Source organism: Alligator mississippiensis, chromosome 1 (assembly GCF_030867095.1).
Source record: "Alligator mississippiensis isolate rAllMis1 chromosome 1, rAllMis1, whole genome shotgun sequence".
Classification (NCBI taxonomy): Eukaryota; Metazoa; Chordata; order Crocodylia; family Alligatoridae; genus Alligator; species Alligator mississippiensis.
The window spans coordinates 450,406,925-450,430,792 of NC_081824.1; the positions used below are offsets into that span (position 1 = coordinate 450,406,925).

Sequence of the window (23,868 nt, forward strand, 5' to 3'; positions counted from 1 at the left end):
TCAACCCTGCTCGTACGCATTGGTAAGCATGGAGATTGCACAACTCTCCAGGTAGCCCATTTCCGTGTTCCAAAAAACCTAAAAAAAATCACCCTCATATAGAGCGAAAGGTCTTATATCGAACCAAAATATCCCCTGCTGCAATACTTGATTTACTCTGAGTCTGTTGCTGTGGCTGAAGAAAACAGGGCACGTCTCCATCCTCTCCATGGCCACCTCTCAGGGATTTGAAGACATCGAGCTCTCGAGGACTAATCTCACAACACAGTCGTTCAACCAAGATACGTCCATCTTCCAGTCCGTTCATCCCAAACGAAAGAGATAGCGCCATTATCGTTAAGGAAGCAGGCAGGAAAGGTAACATGAGGATGGCAGAGAAGGAGCATTACCTCAAGGCGCAGTAAGCACATGATATCCATGAAAGAGCCTCTTCAGCCGCAGCTCTGGTGAAAGGGCTGTTTGTCCAAAGGCAGAAGAGGGAGATCCAGGGCACGGATCTGGTTAAACATTTCGCCCTCCAGAAAGGGAAAGGGCTTGAAGGGAAACTGAGGGAAGTTACCCATGAAAGCGGTGCAATGCTGAGAGACTGGGAGGATCCACACCGTCAAAGGGCCGACAGTAGGCAGCAAGTAATACAGTGTATTTTCCCACAGCTCAGAGCTGGGAGCCAGCGGGAGCCCCCCGGCCTACAGAAATAGAGGTTACGTCACTGCAGGGAACACATGTGAGATAGACCTGGGCCGTATGTTCTTGTGCACACACAATAAATGGTGTTCGTTAGGAGCTGTTGTTGGAGTCCCTTTCCTCATCCGCTGTCACAGTGCCCTGGAGGGAAACCCTTGCAGGGTCCAGGCCTGGTTGGAGTCCCTCCTTGTGAGTACCATCAGGTCGTGTGCAAGCCAAGCCCTGTCTCACACCCGGTGGCTGATGCAGCGGTGCGGCCGGACACGGCCGAGACGTGCAGGTGGGCAGACCCGGAGAACGTGACACGCATCACAATGGCCCCTTCTAGAACCGGCTCGTCGCCGTGCGGCTCTTGGAGACGCACACAGCAGGTCAACTGCTCCCGACCCGACACTGGTTGTTGTCAGGTCACACCCGTGTCCTTGCGATCACCCTGACCGCAAGGGTAAGTGTGGGCAAATGAGGGGCGTGTTTGCACCCACACTTGGGGAGTCCTAGGGTGGGTGACTTGTGGCTGGGGGTATTGTCACTTTTATGCTTTCGTTTCTTTCCTAAACATGACTTCAGTCCGCTCCAGTAGCAATCCAAGGACTGAAGACTAGGTGTGTTTGCCTGCCATGGGGGGAGGCGGGGGGAGTGCTTGGAGCGATGGTGTTTGGCGGGGCAGGCATGGTGAGGGGTGCAGCGGACGGGGCAGTGAGGATGTGGATGGTTGCTTTAGGGTTTCCATATTTCCAGGTCCAAAATGCAGGACACCTGTCACATGGCGGAGGGGGGACGGGGGGATATGACAGCGTGGGGGCAGGGACATGCCAGTGCCCTGTCACTGCCCATGCTGTTGCCCCTCAGTGCCAAGCCACAGCCCCCGCCAGCCCTGCTGCTGCCCCTCACTCCCAACCCACTGACCCCAGCCCTGCCAGTGCCCCTCACCCCCAAACTGCAGTACCCTGCCCCCCGGGCCATGATGCTGCCCCTCACTCCAGACATCAAGTAACTGGGAATTACTGGTTGTGGTTTCAACTTGCTCTTCCTTCTTTCTTTCATACAGCTACAGAAAACTGGATAGCTTCTTATCCCAGGATACAACCATGGGATCCTTTGGAGACACAGGAAGGTAAATCAAATAGAGATGTCAATTCTCACTGTTATACGCTCTTTTTGCCTCGCCGAATTTGAGAGATTCAGGTGTTACTTGAAGAATGCAGTGCTCAGCAGATCTTCACAATGCGTGGTAAGGAAATGAGTAGTGTGTGTGGTCAAACACTCCTGTCGCTGTTGACAGCAGCACGTGATGTTAAATGTGATTAATGCCATCTCCGTGTAATGACTCTGTTTTCATGGCGAGGGGAAGGGCAGAGAGCTGCACTGGAAAGAAGATGGCCCAGCCAGGTGTCTGTGCATAGCGGTGGAGTGAGCTCTGGAGCAGGACCAGAAAAGATCCCCTGAGGCCCGCAGACGACAATGAAGCCTTACTTCATTTTCATTTCCCCTCTTTATTCTAGGGAAGGAGAAGATGCTATTGAGGCTAACTTGGCCCTGGTTGAACACTGAGGAAAAGGGCTGAGGGCTCAACCCAACAAGAACAGTTTTTCTGTTGGCTTTTTTGGTAATTGAACTGACCGCTAAATTCTGCTTCCAGTTTCATTGGTTGCCGTCCATTGACTCTGGGGGATTTACATAAGCAAAACCTGATTATTAAAGTGTTTTGTGTTGGATGATAGCCTTGAAGGGTCTTCTTTGGGGTCTTCTTCTCCTTTAATGCCTTAGTAGTCCCATCGATGCACTGTTTCTTTTCCAAGTTTCCTGCTTTAATCTATTTTAAAAATGTATTTCTATGTGTTTAATTGGGTGTCCAGCCTGGAAGAAACTCCCCGCAGTGGTGGTTCATAGCTTCATAGATGTAGGGTGGGAAGCGACCCGAGCAGATCATCGAGTCGGACCCCTTGCCCTGGGCAGGAATGAATACTGGGCTCATATGAGCCCTGGTACGTTGAAGCTCATGTGACCCAGCTGGGTAGTTATCCAGGCTCCTTGGAAAGACCCCCAAGGTAGGAGCCAGCACCACTTCCCTTGGCAGCTGGTTCCAGATCCTGGCTGCCCTGACTGTGACCCTGAGGGGTGCAGTCACCTCCCTTGGAAATCTTCAGGAGGAGACGGGAATGTCACTGCGCCGCGGTCACTTGACCCCCTGTGTCTTGTCCTGCCTGGTGCAGGGGTGGACCCGAGGATCGACAAGGTCCTTCCAGGCCTGACAGTGCATGAATCGACGAACAGTTTGCTCCCCACGTAACATCCTGCTCTCCCCTTCTCACGCTGGACTTCAGGCTCTGTGGGCTTCTTTTGGATTTCAATTTCCATTTTCTAAACGAGTTGATGCAAACAGTCTCCTAAAACTTGCTATTTAATATCATAACACTTTTCTTTCATGCCTTCCTGCTTCCTTTTTTTGTTAAGAGGTCTGGCTCTGTGGCAGTGTGCTCATGGTCCGTGTCTCCATTATGGCATGCTTTTGAAATTAAAGTAAGGATATACATTTATTTAATTTTAACTTTAGGATCTTCCCCATTTTTCTTTACACAATTCCTCTTTCTAAAACACAAGACCACGGCACTAAGTTGAAATATTCTTCTTTATGAATCCTGTGGTATTAATACCATTGGACTAACTCTGGGTGTCCGTCTTTCTACTGCCTGCTGGAGCGCGGTGATGTCCAGGCTCTGGCAGACTCGGTTCATATAGTTTGCTCCAACGTGCTGCATTTCCAGCATGTCAGAGCAGGCTCCCTGCCCGCGTATAGGAGCTCATAGTGACTCACTGAAATAATAGAAAAGTTTTTGCATTTTGCTTTTAGTAATGCATGCTTTCAGCAGTATTGTGCTCACCTTCTGTATCCATTTCTTCAGCTTTCATTTTAAGGGTTTTTGTCTTAAGAATGATACATTTCATCTATCAGTTATCAAAATTAGACTATATGCCATTAAGAAGAAAACAGTATTCATTCATGAGATGCTGCAGGAGATTTTCAATCGAAGACAGAAACATACTGTGTCCTAGGCAGGCATTTCTAATTCGTCATCCTCTCAGTGTTGCCTAGGCGCAAAGCTCTACTTTATAAATCCTGGGGGAATCTCACATCTTCCAGCAGTTTGGATGAGAGGTTTTTTCATGGACTCCTCCGCTCCAGGTTGCTGTGGCACAGGCTGTTTCCCTCCCGTCCATGTTACCCCCTTATGGTAATTCAGACCATTGCTCACATGAGAAAAGATGATCAGGACAGTGGTTACTAGAACTTTATTTCCCTGCAATGCAAGAAGTGTTTTGTCCTGCCTACAATGGAAATGCAAAACACGGAAATCTTCACCACTGTTTAGTCTTCCTGAAACTTAATTCAACATATCTCAGCTCAGAGGACACAGAGTAAAGTAGATGAAATGAAGTTAAGTTAATAATCCTCGCATTTTCTTTTTAACTTCTCCCTCTCCCATTGACATGGATCTTCTGCCACCTTGGCTGCAATGCTTGTGGTTCCCCTGTCACTTGTTGTGCACATAATTCAGCACTAGTCCTTCACTCCTGGAGAGACTGTCCCATCATTTCAGACCTGTCCCCCGGATAACGTCTTTCCATCGTTCCCCCTCATTCTTCTCCCCCAAGCCCTAGCTATCAGGTGTGCTACGTGTCTGTGTATCTGCCGGGGGTGGCCGAAGGTCAGTGGTATGTCCAGTCTGTGTTTTGGGAAGCACTTTGCAATCTTTCAGGATGAATGACAATGCATGGATATAAAAGCAGGGCACAGTCATTAGGCGTGTGTCTCCACATGCAGGGGCATGCGGTTGCCACAGCAAAAATAGAGGTGACATAAATTTCCTTTATGCTGCGGTGCAAGCCCTTGCACATGGGATTGGTGCAGGGCAAGCTGTCTTGGGTGGGGGTGGGAGGCTGGAGCCAGCAGCTGTGCTGGCCCCAGCAACTTGACTTGGGGCCTCCCAGGGCAGCAGTGGCAGCAATCCTGCTGCTTGGAGCCTGCCCAGGTGCCAGAGCATAGCTCTGTCCAGCCAGGCTCTGTTTCTGGCAGCACACGTAGGTGCCATGTGCACTGTGCCACCTTTGATTTCTTTTGTTTTTTGACACCAGGAGCTCCCAGTGTCAAATTTGGGCACCACACTATAAATCTGCAGCATGGCAAAGGAGTGCATATGTGCCACGTGTGGTCTATGGGGCCTGAAACGGGTTTGAAGTACCACAAACTGCATGTGCACACTCATCGGGACACGATTGATGTGTGCAAAGAAGTGGCACAATGCATGTTGATTTATTTTTCTGTTTTTGTCTCTCTGATTTATTTTTGTTTTCTTTTGAAAGGTATAGATGTGCTTAGCACCCAGAGAGTGGCGGTAGCCGGGTCGTTCTTGGCCCGGATGGAGGTGGGCAGTGGGGTCTCGTGGGGTTTGGTCCTTGAACAGGTGTCATTTAATATTTTCATCAGCGATTTGGAGGAGGGTATGGAAAGCACCCTCTGCAAGTTCGCAGATGATACTAAGTTATGGGGAAAAATTAATACACTGGAGGGCAGGTAGCAGATACAGGCTGACCTGGACAGGTTGGATCAATGGGCGGAACAAAATAGGATTTAGTTCAACAAAGATAAATGCAGGGTACTGCACTGAGGCAGGAGGAATCCCCAGCACACCGCCAGGTTGGGGCATGACCTCCTCAGTGGCTCAGAGGCTGAGAGGGATCTTGGAGTCACAGTTGACTCCAAGATGAACATGAGCCGGCAGTGTCATGAGGCCATCAACAAAGCTAATCGCACCTTGTCTTGTATTAGCAGATGCATGAGCAACAGATCGAGGGAGGTGATGCTCCCGCTCGATGCAGCACTGGTCAGGCTGCAGCTGGAGTACCGTGTCCAGTTTTGGGTGCCCACTTCAGGAGGGACACGGAGAATCTGGGGAGGGTCCAGAGGAGGGCCAGTCGCATAATTAGTGGTCTCTGTGAAAGACCCTGTGAGGGGATGTTGAGAGATCTGGATTTCTTCGGTCTTCACAAGAGACGGCTGAGGGGCAGGCTCGAAGCCGCCTATAACTTCATCAGAGAGGATGGCAGGGAATTGGTGATGCGCTGTTTACCAGAGCACCCCAGAGAGTAACTCAGAATAATGGGTGCAAACTAGCGGAGAGTAGATTCAGGTTTGACATTAGGAAGGCATTTTTTATAGTAAGGGTGGCCAGAATCTGGAACTGGCTTCCAAGAGAGGTGGTGCTTTCACCCAACTTGGAGGTTTTCAAGAGGAGGCTAGATAGGCACCTGGCTGGGGTCCTCTGACCTCGGCCCTCTTTCCTGCCGAGGCAGGAGGTCGGACACGATGATCCTTCGTGGCCCCTTCCAACTCGACAGTCTATGAATCTTAACACCTAATCATCTTGGCTCCTTACACTACTGGAAGTAATAACTTCCAATTAACCAGGTTTTGAACTCCTCAACAGGGCAGAGCAGGAGGAGGGCTATGGGTGCAGCTGCATCCCTCTGCCTTCTTTCCTCCAGCGCCTCCGCACCCGAGAGCCGAGGCCCCGAGCAGGCAGCCAGGAAGGGCAGGAGCAGCTATTTGACAGCGGAGACTGGAGGACCTTGCAGGCTCAATGGAGGCAGCAGCTGCAGCTGCAGGTAAGTCTGTGGAGGAAGGGGACAGGGCCGTGGGTGGGGGGCAGATGGAGGCCCCAGTAGGGCTCTGGGGATGGGGGACAGCAGCCACTCCAAAATTCACCATAGCCCCCCGACCCCCCACCCAGCACCACTGCCACCCTCCCCGAGTTTCAGAGCGGGGAGACTGCTTGTTTCATGACTGATGTCATGATTTTCTTCTTTTGTTTCACAGGTCATGCAGAAAAATGTAGATGCTCTTCTGGAGGATTTTGGGAACATACATACATTTTTCGCAACATACAGGACCTTTGCCTCTCCTGGTGAGGTCCTAGAAATGCTCCTCAGCAGGTAAGAGCCAAGATCTGTGGAGGAAGCTGTGATGGCCTTTAGAGGTGGGACGTTGCAAGAAATGATCTCAAATAGTTTTGAAGATAGCATACTTAAGAAGTTAATGCTATGCATGTATTTCTAACGAGCTTGAAAAAGTCAGTGTTTCAGTTGAAACAGGGTTGAAAATGCCTCCTCAGAGCTGAGTACTTCCTCAAACAAGGAGACCAATAAGTAAATTGGACTGCTTGGTTCCTTAGTGGAAAGAGAGGACAGCTGGAGGCAAGCAGTCCTTCAAACAGCTCAACACACTGCTGGGAAAATCCAGAGTTAACAAATCCAGGCTGTCGCTGTCCCTCTGCGTAACTCTTCGCTGCATGAATCGGCCTGTGCTGGATCAGGACCTTTCTATCTCGTCCCCCTGCTCTCTGCAAGTCCGTTCATAGTGTCTGAGGAAGGCCAACAAAAGTCTGTAGCTCTCTGAACAAGTTATTGTCTCAGTGCCACCCTGCCCTGCCTCCTGCCTGCCCCTAGCAGTGGTCTCCAGAACAGGTATAAAGCATACCATTAGGCACCATGTCTCAGCATTAAATTCTCCCACAAGCATATTTCAATGGAAAATGTGGGCAGCCTTTAATATGTATAGATTTGCAATGGCCAAGTTTTTCCCTACAACAGTCGGTAAAGAAGACTTCTATTTTTCCTAGCAGCAAATAATTAACATCTTTATTTTGCAACTAATTCTTCTAATGTAATGTCACACGAAAGGGTGGGCCAAATTGTACCATTTAGTTGCTGGAAATGCCCTGGTGTAGAAGGAAGCAGAAGAGGGAGGGGGACAGGGCTAAGACTTGACCTCCTTCCTGTCCTCTTTGTAGTGATATGCCACTGAAAGGTGATATCCATCTGAGAGTGAACAGCGAGAGGAGTCTCAATACTCTCACGACTTCAGAAAATGCGACAGCCCCTCTCCGCGTATGGAGAACATGAGGGGCGGAGGGGAAATCTTATCACAGCAGCCCTTCCCCAAAGGGCAGTCTCAATCTGGTCCTCAGCAGGATGAGGGTGGGCTGACAGCCAGAGAAGAAATTATGTTAAACCAAAGTCCTGTAGAAAGAGACTCCTTGGGGCACGAGGGTGCTAACTACAGGGGCTGCCTGCCTCCTCGCTCCACTCTGTAGCACCTTCGTGCCCGGCCAGTCCCTCCATTGCCCAGTGCTGCCCCCGAACTGGGACTGATGCTCCCTTTCAGCCTGGGACTCTTCTGCCCTGGCACAAAGTGCTGTGGTCCTGGGTGCACGTGCAGATGCTGTGCCTGGGAGCAGTTGACTCTGGCGCCAAGTGCACCAGAGTTTATGGCTCGCCTTAATGTCACGTGTAGATGCACCCGATGTGTAACAGCCTCTCTTTGGTGCTGGACTAAGCCAGCAGCCCTGGGGTGGGAGCAGGTCTAGTTATCACCGATCTATATGCAGTCTTCTCCTTTCTTCCAAGCCCTCCCACCTTTCCAAGGACAAGGTCTGCTAATCTAGCTCTTCCATTTAACCAGATCCCCCCTTTGCTGTCCAGCCTCACTATTAGAAAAAAAACATTTTATTTGAGTCTCAGTGAAAGCGTGATGTAGCCATGATAGTCCAGTAATTATGGGAAAGGCAGGGATTTCTGAAGAAACCTCTCACATCTTTTACTCTGCTCAGGGTCACAACGTGATCCTTGTCCCCCCAAACTGGCCAGATTTGGTTTCCTCTCTGACTTGGGGAGTGGTTTTCCTGCTGCTCTTTTGTGCTTTTGCAGACTAATCAGAATAGTGATAAGAACGTAAATGGATATGACAAGGACATTTTACTAAGGCGTAGTTACGTTCTTGTCCGTCATGATCTCTGATCACACCTGCTGGTCCTATTACCCTGATGGGCTGTGCAGTCTAGTGGTGCTGAAGAGTCTAGTGGTGCTGCCCTTCCAAGTATGTTGAGCTTGTTTATTAAATAACTCTCTAAAATATCCATTTTGATGTTTAGGCATGGAAAGCTGGAGACCTTGAGCTGCAGAGGAGATGAAAGTCCAGATTTCTCAGCGGACTCCAGGGCAGTCCTCAGGAAGTAAGTGTGCTGTACAGCAAAACCTCAGTCAGGATTCAAGGGATGTGGTAAAACTAATCATCTTTCATATATATATATATATATATATATATATATATATACACACACACACACATGCACACAGAGCCATCCTTATTGGTATCAGCAAAGAATTCACTGTATCATGCCTACATTAATTGACACAGATTGGGATGCTGCCCCAAAACTGAACAGAAACTGTCCTTTATTTTGGGGTCAATAATTTCTGGGGGACAAACAAAGCATGCTTGTTGCCCTTGCTTCTTTTCACCACATGTTATGCAAATATGCATGTTATTGTCTGTTGTGGATTTCATTTTCTATTCTGGAAATGCCGACATACTTTAGGGGGGATGTAGCCCTGATTGTGCTTGCATGTGATGCATGTGTGTATGTCTGTGAGCATGTGTTTGTGCATGCATGTGCCTGTGTGCACACGTGCATGTGTACATGCATGTGTGTGCACACATTTTTGGCATGCACAAGTGTGTGCTTGCATGTGTCTGTGCATGCACAAGTGTGCATGTATCTGCATGCATGTTTCTGCATGACTGTATCTCTGTGTGCTTGCATGTGATGCATGTATGTGTGTATGTCTGCGTGCATGTGTTTGTGTGCATGCAGGTGCCTGTCCCCCAAATCCTACATGCTGGAATTGCTTAAGCATTGGTTAATTGGTCATTTGATTAATCATTCATCCTTGTGGATTTTTAAATTGTGTTTACATTTGGATGCTCAAAATGGTGAAACTGAACCTTTCTTAAATGAAAAAAGAAGATGTCTTCTTCTGCCTCTAGTTCCATACGGACCATTACTTAGTTTTTAAGAGGCAGGAGTCTAATGAACCTTCCCTCAGCACATCTATACATTGTCATCTGCATGCTCTGAGGTTTGGTATGCACTGGCAGTATAAAGGACTTGAAGGATTATATTTGATCCCCCCCTTGCTGATCCCGCTGACTCCCTTCAGCTCTCGGCAGTGAGCGTATGGCTCTGAGTTTCTCTATAAGAGTGCTAGCACAGCTTCCGGCAAGTAAATTAACACAGCTTCCCACATTAAGTAAATTGTCTTAACTCCCATGATCTTGCTTGTCAATGATTGGATTTAAGCAAGGGTTCAAGTAGCTTCAATTCTTTCATTTCTTTTGGGAAAAAACAAGTTCCACATCCTTTTCTGTCATGTGCCATCTCGTCAGTACCCCAGGACTAGTAAATCCAAGACGAGAGTCTAACTTCCAAGCCCTTACACAGGATCTTCCCTCCCAGAAACAACCTTTCTACAAAGTTTCATGAATAGGGTTTTTAGTTTTCCGAAGTTTAACATTGCTCATTCCTAAGACATTCTGGCAGGGGGGTGTTACAGAGAAAGCCACAGGTTTTCAAACCACACTACAAAACGATTATTAATACTTACCATTACACGCTATAAAATATCTGACCTACCAGTCCCACCATCGGGAAATCCTCTTAACTGGGTGGCTGTGGGGTTGTGAAGTGCGAGTATGGCATGTTCTGGGAAGCAGCAGCTGTTGAGTCTGGACCTGAGATGGTTGAAGCTCGATCTTATCTCTAAGTCTGATGTTAATAAAGTGCTGAATAACCTGCTTGTCTTTGGGTTTACTTGGGAAGAAATATGAATTAGTGGCTAAAGTAATGGCCTTGGAAACCAGGACTTCCTGAGTCTACTGGCCACTCTGGAACAGATGTGTTTTAATCCCCTATATACTTTGCATAAGGCTTTATCAGAGCCTCTGGAAACTGCAGCGGGGAGCCGCAGCCAGTCTTGGTCCCAGTCCTGATCTGGATGCATGGGGAGGGGCAGTTTGGGTCAGGGCAACCCCAATCCAGATGTGTGGGGGAGGGGAAGGGAAGAGTGGCCTGGATGTGGGGGATGGGGGAACAGCTGGATCCTCCCCCTCTATGTGACACTGGTCAGGCTGCAGTTGGAGTACTGTGTCCAGTTCTGGGCGCTGCATTTCAGGCGGGACGTGGACAGCATGGAGAGGGTCCAGAGCAGGGCCACCCGCATGATCCGGGGACAGCAGGGCAGACCCTATGAGGAGAGGCTATGGGACCTGAACCTGTTCAACCTTTGCAAGAGAAGGCTGAGGGGGGACCTGGTGGCCATCTGTAAACTTACTACGGGGGACCAGCGGGGTTTGGGTGAGACCTTGTTCCCCTGAGGTCTCCTTGAGTAACAAGGAATAACGGCCATAAGTTGCTAGAGAGTAGGTTTAGACTAGACATCCGAAGGCACTGCTTCACAGTCAGAGCGGCTGGGATCTGGCACCAACTCCCAAGGGAAGTGGTGCTGGCTCCTACCCTGGGGGTCTTTAAGAGGAGGCTCGACGTTTACCTGGCTGGAGTCATTTGAGCCCAGTTTTCTCTCCTGCCAGGGCAGGGGTCGGACTAGCAGATCTACAAGGTCCCTTCCCACCCTACATCTATGAATCTATGAATTGTAAAGTGGGTTTGCGTTATGCAAATGTGACTGATGTGCCGTGCTCCAGGAATGCGTGTAGAGAAGAAATCGAAGGAAACCTGTATTTACTGTCTCCTGATACAAGAATTTAGGGCCACCTCATTAAATGATGAGGCACCAGGTTTGAAACAACCAAAAGGGAGCACTTTTTCACACCTCACTAATTTGTGAAACACATCACCCCCGGATGTTGTGGAGGCCAGTACTATAACCAGGTTCAGGAAAAGATTGCAACTACCCTTTCAAAAGTTGTCAATCTGGGGCTGTCAGTCATAGGGCTTAGGGATGTCCACGTGCGTGGTGACTTAGCAAACATCGAGACGGAGGATGCATCTCTCTATTCACTTTCTCCTACTTGTCCTCCAAAACATCTGCTCCTTACCACTTGTGGAGACAGTGTTGTGAGATAGCGGGGCCTCTGCTCTGAGCCAGATTGTGATTCTTACGGTCCTATGTATCATGTCTGTACAGGAGAATGGGCATTATTCCTGCCTGTCTGTGGGAGAGCAAGGGGAGAGACTGGCAGACCTCAAAAGCTGTAGTAGTGACTTAGCTGAACTTTACCCACTCAAGTAGGCATTTCTTCTTTGTGTGACACTAGGAGAGAAGCACTGCAGAAAGTGGCCCAAATGTAGCAAGAAAAAAAGAAAGCAAGAAAAGTAGAAAGCGAGAAAGCCAGGCAATTTGTGTGTTGTGTAAAGGTTGTGTTTGGGGCAGGATGTTCGTGTTTTCCTGTGTCTCTTTTACTTTGTTTGCTGTAATACTAGATCAAATTGGAGGATGGTGATATCGCTAATAATAGTTATAATTGTCCTATATTTTGCATCTTGAGGATACAATTCAGTGTTCATTCACTAGTTTGATGAGTAATTAAGAGTGGTAAAATGTGTGTCAGTGAGTTTAGACCAGGATTACGGAAAAAGGTGCCCAGATCAGAATTCCTTGCTTGCTCATAGCAGAAGGAATAGATTCATCTTTTTATACAAGTTTGAATGACAAATATCACTGTTACAAAGACTGATTATGACTGGATTTTGTCAATGTATTTCTTTTCAGTCCAATCATCTTCTTCTTGAAAACTTGGCTGCACTTCAGCCCTGAAGATTTCAAAGAGCCGCCGAAGTACCACACACTGCAGAAAGTAATAGCACACCTGAACAAGAACGTCCCTGGCTGTGACGTTGAAATGGAGGCCAAACACCTCCTCCACCAGTTTCAAAACGAAGCAGAAAATGAGAGTAAGTTATATTTTTTTTCAAGCTATCACTTCATCATCTCCGAAACTGCACTAAAGAATTGCATTTTGGGAGGTAAATGTTAGCAACAATTATATTGCCAGGGCCTAATCCTGATATCACTTACACGACAGGATCAGGCCCTGTAGACTTTTGGGTTTTTCTGGCTCTGTCCCTGGTGAATCTCTCCTGGGAGAGTGGGTAAAGAGTGGGTAGAAATACAAATCTGCAGTGGGGAATCACAGGCCTGGTCGTGCGGATTGGAAACTGGGAACTTGGCATTTCAGAGAATTTGCCAGCGCACAAGAGTCAGAGCAGCAGCCAAGAGGCAAATTGCCTTTGCATTTTCAGCACCTTGGAAGTATGGCCAAAGCTGCTCTCTACCTACTTCTCCCCTTGCAAAGAGAAAAATCTCATCAGGTGTTACCGTGCTCTGACCAAAGGCAGCTTCAGGCAAAGCCTTTTTGTCGTGAAGCATGTCTTGCTAGTGACCACCATAGCACAGGAAGTGCGTGTGACTGTTGTTTCCTCTTTGAGTGATGGGCTTCTGACCTCCAAGGACAGAGAAATAACTTACATTCCAGGTCAAAGACCTGCTGAAACAATGGTGAGTTGTGGCAATACAAGAATGCTATATGTCCAGCGTCAAATTGACACACGGTCCTTAACCCAGTTAGAAACTTTCCTGTGGCAAATCACTTGCTGGGTATGCTTCTTGGACCTGGTGCAATGTGCTAATGTCTCGCTTTGGCACAGAAGTGAAAGCAAATGATATATGAAATAGAGGATACAAAAGCAAAGCAGTATTTTAACCCCATAAACTTGACCTGGTGGATGTTCCAGAAAGAAGGTGTTATTTTAGAATTGGGTTCACCGCCAGATAAACTCAGGCATTTAAAGGTGGTTAAAAGATGCATTGCATCCCTCAAAAAGGGAGTTCCCCAGCCAACTTTTTCTTCAGCCCCAAAAACATTCATATGTCCAAGGTTGCTAATAGGTGTCTAATGAGGTTCTGTCCTGGATTTGGTTCCAGTGGGCCAAGAAAATGTTCAGGTCTATGTTTCGATCCAACTCTTGTTCAAAGCAAGCAGAAGTTTCCAGGGGTTTTGTTCTTGCATTTATTTCTTGTAGTAATATTTGAAAAAGGTTCTTAAACTTTGAGTGACAGACACCTCACTTGACTGAGAAGTGTCAATGAGTTAGACTATAGGGGAAATGCCAGTGGAAATTAAGAGGTTAACATCTTGTAGAACAAGATTTAGAGTTGATTTTACTGAGTTAAGATAAAGAGAGAGAGAGGGGAGATGCCAGTTGGGGAGGGAAGGAATCAGAAATGGAGGACAGAGAGCTGATTTTTGTGAACAATTGTTAAAATTCTATTTATGTGGCTTCTTTTCATAAACTATCCATACATAACTAAGGCTGGTACAGCCATTTTCACTCACCTCATTTAGCTCAAAATAAACTGGTGTATCTAGGCCAGCCTGGGGACCATCCTGTGGACCAGCCAGGAGACCAGCCCAAGGGCCAGCCCGGGGAACTGCCTGAGGTCCAGCCCGGGAAGCAGCCCAAAGGCCAGCCCGGGGAGCAGCCGGAGGACCAACCTGGGGACCATCCCGAGGGCCAGCCAGGGGCCCTGCCCGAGGACCAGCCCAGGGACCTGCCCGAGGTCCAGCCTGGGGAGCAGCCTGAGGGCCAGGCGGAGGACCAACCTGGGGACCAGCCCGAGGGCCAGCCCAGGGACCAGCCCGAGGCCCATCTGGCGGACCGACCTTGGGACCTGCCCGAAGTCCAACCCAAGGGCCAGCCTGGAGAGCAGCCCGAGGGCCAGCCTGGGGACCTGCCCGAGGTCCAGCCCGGGGTGCAGCCCGAGGGCCATCCCGGGGAGCAGCAGGAGGAACAACCTGGGGACCAGCCCAAGGGCCAGCTAGGGGACCTGCACGAGGTCCAGCCCGGGGTGCAGCCCGAGGGCCAGCCAGAGGACCAACCTGGGGACCAGCCTGAGGGCCAGCCCAGGGACCAGCCTGAGGACCATTTGGGGGACCGACCTTGGGATCTGCCCGAGAGCCAACCTGGGGACCTGCCCAGAGTCCAGCCCAAGGGCCAGCCCAGGGACCTGCCCGGGGACCAGCCCAGGAACCTGCCTCAGGAAAAGGTATGGTCTAGAACCTTTTGTTCAAAGTATTCAATATGAAAAGGGGATGAGGAATTGCCAATATTTGTCTTATAAGTGAAAATTGAATTTCCACATGCATTGTTTACTCCTGTCCCCCAGAAAGCTCTTCATAGCTGTGACCAAACACAAGTGCACGGCTGCAAACAGCTTAAATGGCCCACTGGGTGAAAATCTGGCCCCTCATTGCATGTGGTGTCAGCTAAAGATGTTTCAAAACGTAGTGTCTTGTGTAACGTGTGTCTGCTGGGGCTCCCAACCTGTGGGTGTTTTCAGAATGGGAGGGGGGCAAGGGAGCAGAAGGAGTTGAGTCTTAGGGTTTTTCATCCCCCCCTACAGAGTGCGGCCAGTGTATTACAGGCCCCCCAAAGTGGGGTGGCTCCAATTCACCCACTCCACCCCTCAACACCAGCTGCAGAGCCCCAAGAACAAGCTCCCTCCACTGCCTTTCCCCACTCCCATTCTGAAACAGCCAACACTGGCACAGAGCTTGGCCCTTGTTGTGGAAACCTGCTTGCAGGCTCCCAGCGGGCAGCTAGATCCCCACCCCTCCAGACCAACAGTGAACTTCTGTTTGGTCTCGGGCAATGTAGGAACTCAGAACGCTTTGCAAAAATCATTCTGAGTTAGAGCTGGGAGCTCCACTTCTCTCTGCACCCTTACGGCACGTCCACACATGCAGCATGTGTGCTTGCAGCAGCTCAAATAGGAGCAGCACGTATTTGAGCCGGGGATTTCTGCCTCACCAAATGCCTGGCCACAACCTTTGGTGTGGGGCAAGTTGTGCCATCTGGGGCAAAATAAGCCCGCCCAGCTCCTCCCAGATCTGCAGCGAGGGGGAGATAGAGCCTGGGGCCAGCAGCTGCTTGCAGGAGTGAGGTGGGACAGGGGGTGGGGATAGGTGTGGGGGGATTGTGGGGGGGGCTGTGGGTGGGCGGGGACTGTGGGAGGATGCTGCTCAGGTAGGGTGGGTCCTCTGCCCTCCAACAGGGCATAGCTCCCCAACACAGCACATGGACTGCCGCCCCCAGGACCACAGCATTCCCCCCCTGCCAGGCCCACATGCCCCCTGCAGGGCCCACAGCTCCCCGACATAACCTACCCCCACAATACCTCAACCCCCCGTGCACAGCCCGCAGCTCACTGGGAGCAGCAGTGAGCACTGGGGCACTTGGGGCCTCCTGGCACATCCCCCCATGTGGCACAGCAGTGCAGCTTGGCACTGGCCGCTGCTCTGCCACATCACCTGGGCCCACTCCCGGAGACCACCTGTCATGCTGGCCCAGGTCCTGTGTGCATGGGCACCACGTGCCATCGGGTGGGGCCTGTTTCATGCACGCAGGACCCATCCCGCCTCAACACACAGTCCCCGTTAGGGGCACGGGGCACCCGCAAGTGACACCATGAGTGGCCCAGAGCTACCCAAAAGCGCATGGTGCTATACTAAACCAGGCCAGGCCTTGGCTGAGTTGCCCTGCCCCCACAGTGAGGAAGGGATTGGGGCTGGGGCTGGGGCTGGGATAAGCTGCCCAGCCGGGGCAGGGGGATGTGGGACTTGGGGAGGGGGTTGGGGGTGGCGCGGCTTGCTCTGGGTGGAAGGGGGCAAACAGCAGCAGGGCATAGCCCCCACTCCTGGCACTGCCGCACTTGCATTCTGTGCCCCCTCACCCCAGATGGGCAACTGGCGGGCAATGCCCTACTGCCACTTACCCAGCCGGGGCAGAGAGGCACAGGATGTGGGCACAGCAGTGCGGGGAGTGGGGTCTATGCCCTGCTACTGCTTGCCCCCTTCCACCTGGAGCAAGCTGAGTTTGCATTGTGCCCCTCCCTGCCATCCGTCCTGGCTGGGTAAGAGGCAGCGAGGCATATCCCCCACTCCCCGCACTGTTGTGCCCGCATCCCAGGCTCCCCTGCCCTCCTGCCCCTGTCCCATGCATCCCTCCCCAGCTGGGCAGAAGTCAGAGGAGTCTGTAAACACAAAGGAGTGCAGAAGATGGAAGCAAAGCTTCCAGGGTTTTGGAATATTACTTTCCATATCACAACCTTGCCCAATAGGTAATGGCAGAGAAAGGTCAGTAGGTGCATCGGCCCTGCAGGAGCTCCTTCCTGAGCAAAGCTCATTGTGCAGTCAGGAATGCTACCGTTTCTTTCAGCAGACAAGGTTCTTTGGCTAAAAGTGCTGTCTTTTATTAGACCAACTAAACACCCATTTCAAACGGCAAAAATCGATATCTTCTGTGTTTCAGGGGTGTTAGTTGTAGATGGAATACTAAATATGAATACTTCATTACAAATACCAAACCAAGTTACTCCTGGAGGTAGGACACCACCACTAACAACATTCAAGAACCAGGCATAGACCCAAAATACCTGCTTCTGGTTCTGCTCTTTCATCCCTACTGCTTCCATCATGTTTCTGACTTTTTCCCTTCATTTATTTTTCATTATTTACCTCTCTGAATGCTCATCATCTCCTTCATGCGTACCTTCCATGGCCGCGTGTTCATCACCTCCTCCTTCCTCCACCTCTGATTTGCTCTGTCTGCACCTTACTCCCAGGAGAACGAAGACGCCTACATCATTCACTGCTCAGTGCCGAACAGTCAAGGTGTTGTGTACAAAGGCATTCTGGTAAGTGATGTGGAAGAGCTGTGTAGATTTATTACAGGATGTGTTTTCACTCGGGATGACAAGTTACATGTAAATTCTCTGCTGCTCTGATTCACACCAAGACAAAGCTTTGAAATATTAGGGGCCACCTCATGCCCTTGATTCTTAGGTGAATTGACATGGTTATTTTAGTAGTCAAAGTACATTCCACCTCCCAAACTTTTCTCTGGGCTTTCAGCTGGATAATATCCACCACTTGTCCTCAGTCATTGACTAAGGTACCAAGAAACCATGCACGCCATTTGTATGAATGGGCATGTCTGCACAGGTAGGCAGACAGATACACTGAAGAGCAGCTTGGTGGCAAGTCACCGAAAGATGCTGTATAGCACTAGAAAATTAGGATCCCAAAGGGCATATACTTCTAAATATCATAGTGTATTACCCCTCATTTTCTCTTATAGAAAAGTAGAGCTGGAAGAGACCTCAGGAGGCCATCTAATCTAACCCCCTGCTGAAGGCAGGATGATTCCTAACTAAACCTTTCCATTCAAGTTATGTCTGACCTATTCTTAATACTGCAGAAACCAACCTCCCACACAACTACTATTCTCAATGCCCAAAACACCAAGAAGAATCATAACCCGCTACAGTTAAAGCAAGGAGGCGGAGGTCCAATCCCAAATGTGGTGCTTGGTAGGACCCCGAGCAGAGAAGCAAAACCCAGGAACTTGTAGGTTTTTTTAGTTCTAACAAGAGCAATCAGCACACCCGAGTCCAAATCCCCAGCCAAGAGACAGTGTTCCCAGTGCGTTTGCTGTCCTTCCCAGTCTTGAGTTCTCTGCAAATTTGCTCAGGAAGCTCTTTATTCCTGCATCCAAATCATCTGAACAGCAGCGGAGCCGGGGCAGATCCCTGTAGGAGTCCACTCAAAGCCTCCTGCCGTTCCCACCTGGATCCAGGCAGAATGACCTTTGCTTGTGGCTGCTGAGCCAGTTGTCTATCTGCTTTGGAGTCATTTGCTTTTCCCCATGTTTCTCCCAGTTGTTTGTGAGAAGGTTGTATGGGCCTTTCCAGTGAAAGGGAAACCGTTTAGAGGGAAACCCTGGGCCAGATGCATGGTGAGGGAGATGCTGCTTGTGCCATCTCACTGGCCCAAGGTAGATTTAGGCAAGTAAAGCCTTGATGGCATAGGACCAGCCTAGTGGCTTCTGAGACTCTGCTACGTGTGGGTGACCACGCTGCGATGAAAGATTTCCGAGAGACAGAGGCAAAATAAAACAACATTCATAGTGGTCTTTTTTACACTAGGGACAAACCAAATCTAGAGACGCAGCTTGGTAGAGTAAAATACACACAGAAACCGTCACCCTTTGCTAGGATGTTCTGTGCACAACACTATTTCCATCTCTCTGTAATTTCCATTTGTGCACTGTCTGTACCTCAGCGATGAGACACCAAACCAACATGCCAGATAGATAAAGTGAAAACAAATGTCAAGAAACAAGGAAGTAAAATATTTCACTGCAAAATGCTTTTTCCAGTTAACGAGCCAAGACACAACTAGAGATGTGATCTCAAAAATTATGAGAAAATATGATCTGGACATGGAGGAAGCTGGAAACTACCAACTTGTGCAGGTCATTTCGGAACACAAAGGTAAGAGAGCAAAACTTTTTGCTGGTTCAAATATCCTCCTCATATTTGCAGGAGAACATGCCTATGAATCCATTTTAGAAATAGTGCAGTGCTTCATCTCATAGCCAGGTGGAGTAGACCTCCCTCTTGATTACCTGGTAGGAGTCAGCACACCTCTACTCCCCTTTGGGATGTCATGCGTGCAGCTGGGGAAGACTGACAATTAGAGATCCAGCGCTGACATGTGTCCCGCTGTCTGAAGTCAGGGCCAAATGAAACAGAAGAAAGGTCTGGGAGCGTCACCTGTACCCTGACTGGTGCCCAGAAAGCCACAGGGACGACACAGTCCAGATCCACTCCCTGAAATCCATCCTGCTTGAAAAAATCTACGACCTCTGCACCAGGAATTTGTGATGACTTGTGTAATCTCCGCATCACGGTATTAATTCTGGTGCAGCACAGTACAGCCTCCCTCTCCTCCAGTTAGTTAAGTATTGTCTGAAGCCGTTTTTTGTCCTGATATGTCCCGTCTCCTTGTGAGTGATTACATCCATGACTTCAATAACTTCCTGGAGAAGACTGAAGTTTACTAGATGTTTCAAATGGGCACAGCTCCTTTCTTCCTCGTGCATGTAAACTGAGTCACAGGGCTATATCCCACTTCACCTTGTGTGCCTAATCAGCGTGGCCACAGCCACATAGCTGCCGTTTTGGATAGGGTTGTGCTGCAGCTCAGCATGTTTGGAGCCATGAACAGGTCAGAGGCGCTCACTAGGCCGTACTATAAGTCATGACATTTTGGCTGGCCAAAAGCTCATTGGAGAAGTGGGAGGAGAATGAGGGCCCTCCCATACTTTAATGTTCAAGCTAATGGGAAGGCTACTCATCCAGGGAGCAGGACACCCAGGGCCTAGCCCCACCTTCTAGAGTTAGGAAGTATTTCCTCATTTCCAGCTTAAATGCCCCCTGTTGCAATGGAAGCCCGTTACTATACCTGCTATCATCACAGACAACTAGAGATCCTCTTTACAAGTAACAACCCTTTCTGAAGATTTCTAACACCCCCTCCATTTTCTCAGGATTACATAATCCAGGTCTTCCAACTTTCCTGTCTAGGACAATATTAGACACTTCCTCATTGTTGCTGCTCTTCTCCAGACTCTTTTCAGTTCATCTGTTTGTCGTAAAGCACGATGCCTTGAACTGGCCACAGTTTTCCAGCTAAGGCCTCCCCAATGCTGAATATCATTGAAAAATGGTTTCCCCTACTTTGCACACAACATGCATGTTAATACAGCTCCATATGCTCTTGCTCTTTATCAGTTTTTGTAAGAATATTGCAGTGATGACTCATATTTAGCTTGTGCTCTACTCCTGTAACTATTATACTATCCTTTCATTAATTTAAGACCGTTTTTTCCAATTGGTCAAGGTCATTGAGAATCCTCAACCTATCTTCCAGATCATCTGCTGTCCTACCTCGCTTGGCATCATCTGCAGATTTCCTAAGTGTATGCTCAGTTCCTTGAGACCTCCAGGACACATTTTATGTGGACTGAGATAAGAGGTCATTAAACACATTGCCTTTTCCGTATTGAGCAATTTTAATTCCCTTTCCCCAGTCAGTAATGGACCTGCACTTCCTTTGGTCCTTGACATCTAACTTCACAGGATGCTTGTGTGTCTCGGACTAGCTGTATTGCAGTGCCTTGGTCTGCCTGGAGTTTTTCTTTCTTGTCATCTGTAGTATTGTAGCTATGTTTCTACATTTGGAGAGATTCCTTGTTAAGTTTCAAGTCACAAAAGCATTTGCTGTTTAGACAAGCCAGTCCGTTGATGTGATTCTTAACCTTCCTTACACAGGGATGGCATATCCTAGTGCCCTTAATATTCTCTCGAAGGTACAACCAAATTCCCCGATTCCTTTTTCCTTTAAACTTACTGTCCATGGGATCCTGGCCACCAGTTGTTTGAGGTTTTGCACGCCCACACTAATCTTTACTATTTATTTGAACTATTGTCATGCCAAAAGCCATACTTATGGTCAAAGACCCTACTGGGGAAAGCACTGTATAAATCCAGAGCATCACCCACAGAATAGCTTCACCTTCACAGAGGGCTACTGGATTGTAGGCATTGTACTTGCAGTGTTTGGCAAGCCCTAAGCCTGCTGAGTATCTTGAGTGGCAGGAGGAGAGTCTACCATCAATCCCTGACCATTGCGAGGTCAAACTATCATCACCATCAAATCAGCAGCAGTATCAGGCCCTGCACTGGATTTACAGCCCTCTTTCAGAGCCAGTGAAGAGAGGGAGGATGCAAAGGGAGGGGAGAAAGCCAGGTTGAGCAGGTTTCTTTCTACTCGCCTCCGGGACCCAGCAACCCAACACCCCAGTGTCCCCCCTCCCCACACAGGCACCTTTTTGGAAAACAGCTGTCTCCCATTGCTAGCAGACAGGTACCTGTGAGCTCAGGGAGCAGCAATCTCCTCTGATGCCAAAAGGCAAAGTTCAATCCCTGCTCTTGGTTAATGATGAGGTAAAGGGGTTGTTTCAGCTGAATGGAAAAGAATTTGCCTTGACCTTTTTGTTGAATAAAGGACCCAACACATGCAAGCTGTAGAAAACCACACATGGAAATGATGCATTAAGGAAGCAAGTCAAATGATTGCCTTTCAACCTAAATGTACAGCCTGTGTGTATACGTCATGCTACTGTCTGTAGTCAATGATCTCGGAGCCAGAAAACTGTTTCATGTAGTGCACAGGTAAGTTTGGTGTTATCAGACTTCCAGAAGCATAATTTTGGACGGTACAACATCTTCTCATACTTTTGCTGGTGGGAAAGGAGACGTTATAATTAGTAAAAACCAAATTAAAGAACCTTATTTGGACTTCTAAGTGGCACGTGTCCAGCCAGCATGCACCTCTGAATGCTCACCAGTTTTCTATGCTTGCTTGCAGTGCTACTATCCAGAGTCAATCACTTGACGCTTCTTTGCTTTTCTCTTTCTGCAGAGCTAGTCTTCCCACAGGAAGCAAATGTGCTTTCTTATATGAACAGCCAGGGGAACGCAGACATCAGCCAAAGAAGAAAACCAGCTTTCCGTGCCTCCCCATTGTCTGCTGCAGACAAGAAAAAGAGGAGGCGCCTACCTCGCCTCTTTAGAGGCAGCAGGGTCAGACCCGAATGAGAGCATCCTGACAAGGAGCTGACACGAATACCATTCTCAGGCTGGGGGAGACTGGGAACCTGTGGGGGGTTGGGGTGCAGGCATGGGAGGGATGGGGTCAGGTGGGAATGGGGAGCAGAAGGGAATATAATTTATGTTCAGGAGGGATGTTGGGCACAAGGAGTGGGAGGGAGAGGGGGAAAATGGGAGGGAGGTTTGTTACAAGGCGGGGATAAGGGTAGGGTTTTGCAATTGCAAGAAAGCAGACCCCTGGGTGGGGGAAGGGGTATATACCCTTCCCCTTGCCCCCCCAGCCCTGCCGGTGCCCCTCACTCCCAACCCACAGCCCCTTTCCCACCCACCCCCATACCTCCTGGTGCTCCTCCCTTATCCTGCAGAGAATGAAAGTAGCCATCAATCCCTTCTTCAATTGCCCTGATCCCCCTCAGCCTGCTCACCTCTGCCTGGAGCCCCCTCACCTGCCCCTCCAGGGCCTCAGTCCGGGCACAGGTGGGACAGGCAAGAGACTCCCGGCCCCCACGCTACCCCCAGGCCTCAGAGGTCCCGCCAGGCAGCCCCCGCAGACAGGGCTCAGGGCACTGCCCACCCATCCAAGGGGCCTGTCTGGGTGGAGGCCTCACAGGAGCTGCGGGCCGGAGGCAGCAGCAGGGCAGGGGCCTTGGCTGCGCTCCGTGTCACTACCCCATAGTAGCACCCCTCCTCCTTCACTTCCCTGAAGTCTCTGGCATAAGCCCCCACGTGCTCCTGCCCATGCCTGGCCTGTGAACTGCAGTCAAACTGCTCCCCTGTTGGCAGTCCCTGTTCGCTGGCTCCCTGGTCACAGCCTGGTCCCCAACAGTTTGTGATGCACAAACACTCTCGGGAGACGAGGTTAGTTATATGCTCAAGACCTTTCCCAGCTTTCATTGGCATGCATGGTTTTCAAACTGTTTTGGGAAGGCTTCTGGATCATCTCCATGTTTGTTGTGAGGGGAGATTGGTGTGTTCAGCCTGAGGGAGCAGCTGGGGCTCGCTAAGCGCCTGCAACTCCAGGGGTTGACTGCATCCTGAGTACTGCGAGATGGTGTTTGCACTTGAACCTGGCCTCTTGGCCACCATGCTCATGCTGGCGCTGGGCCTCCTTGTGCTGGCGCTGGGCCTCCTTCTCCACCATCTCCATTCGCTTCAGCTCCAGGTCATGCTTGAGCTTGCGCTCCTCAGCTTCCAGCTGCAGCTGGTATTTGCACAAGTCCCACTCAGAGGATGGCCCCTCGGGTTCTGCCTGCACGTGCAGAGGTGATCTTGCAGGCGGTCATCATCACACAGGATCTTAATCAGGTCTTCTCTCTTCTGCTCCTTCCTCTCTCTTTCATCACCTCTTTCAAGTTGCCCACAGTCATGTGGTCATACTCGTCAGTCACCCCAGCTATCTACGCTGCCCACTTGACCCAATGCCAAACGAGAGATTGTTTGCTCAAGGGTTTCCAGTGACTCTGTTCCCTTCCCCAAATGATGCCTTCAAGACAGCAGGTTGTCAGATCCCACAGCTACCATCACACGTGGTGGGCCAGTGGCTACTGCTCCTGCGTTGAGCACCCACCTCACTGAGCCTGACCACCTTCCAGGCTCTAAGTGCGTCCCTGGGGGCACCTCACGTCCAGGCACCCCCACTCCTGGACCACACCTGCAAGGCTGGGGGAAATGAAGGCACCGTTCTTGATCTGGACTGATCTTGGCCCTATGCCCAATGGGAAACAAAGGCCTAGTAGCTTTTGAGGGTATTTGATC

General features: G+C 49.7%; 1 protein-coding gene across 2 annotated transcripts; it reads left to right on the plus strand.

Annotated features, from left to right (window-relative positions):
* The first annotated feature begins 1,039 nt into the window (after positions 1 to 1,039).
* Positions 1,040 to 23,403, plus strand: LOC132248429 (ral guanine nucleotide dissociation stimulator-like). 2 transcript variants are annotated; one of them, XM_059721388.1, is made up of 10 exons: positions 1,040 to 1,129; positions 1,733 to 1,798; positions 6,171 to 6,348; positions 6,560 to 6,675; positions 8,673 to 8,753; positions 12,310 to 12,491; positions 13,967 to 14,643; positions 17,221 to 17,292; positions 18,816 to 18,930; positions 21,926 to 23,403. In XM_059721388.1, the coding sequence occupies exons 2-10, from the start codon at positions 1,773 to 1,775 to the stop codon at positions 22,099 to 22,101; spliced, it is 1,623 nt and encodes a 540-aa protein (XP_059577371.1). In that variant the 5' UTR covers positions 1,040 to 1,129; positions 1,733 to 1,772; the 3' UTR covers positions 22,102 to 23,403. The 2 variants fall into 2 exon arrangements, with proteins under 2 accessions (XP_059577371.1, XP_059577372.1); XM_059721389.1 differs by having other exon boundaries at positions 17,224 to 17,292.
* The last annotated feature ends 465 nt before the right edge of the window (positions 23,404 to 23,868 follow it).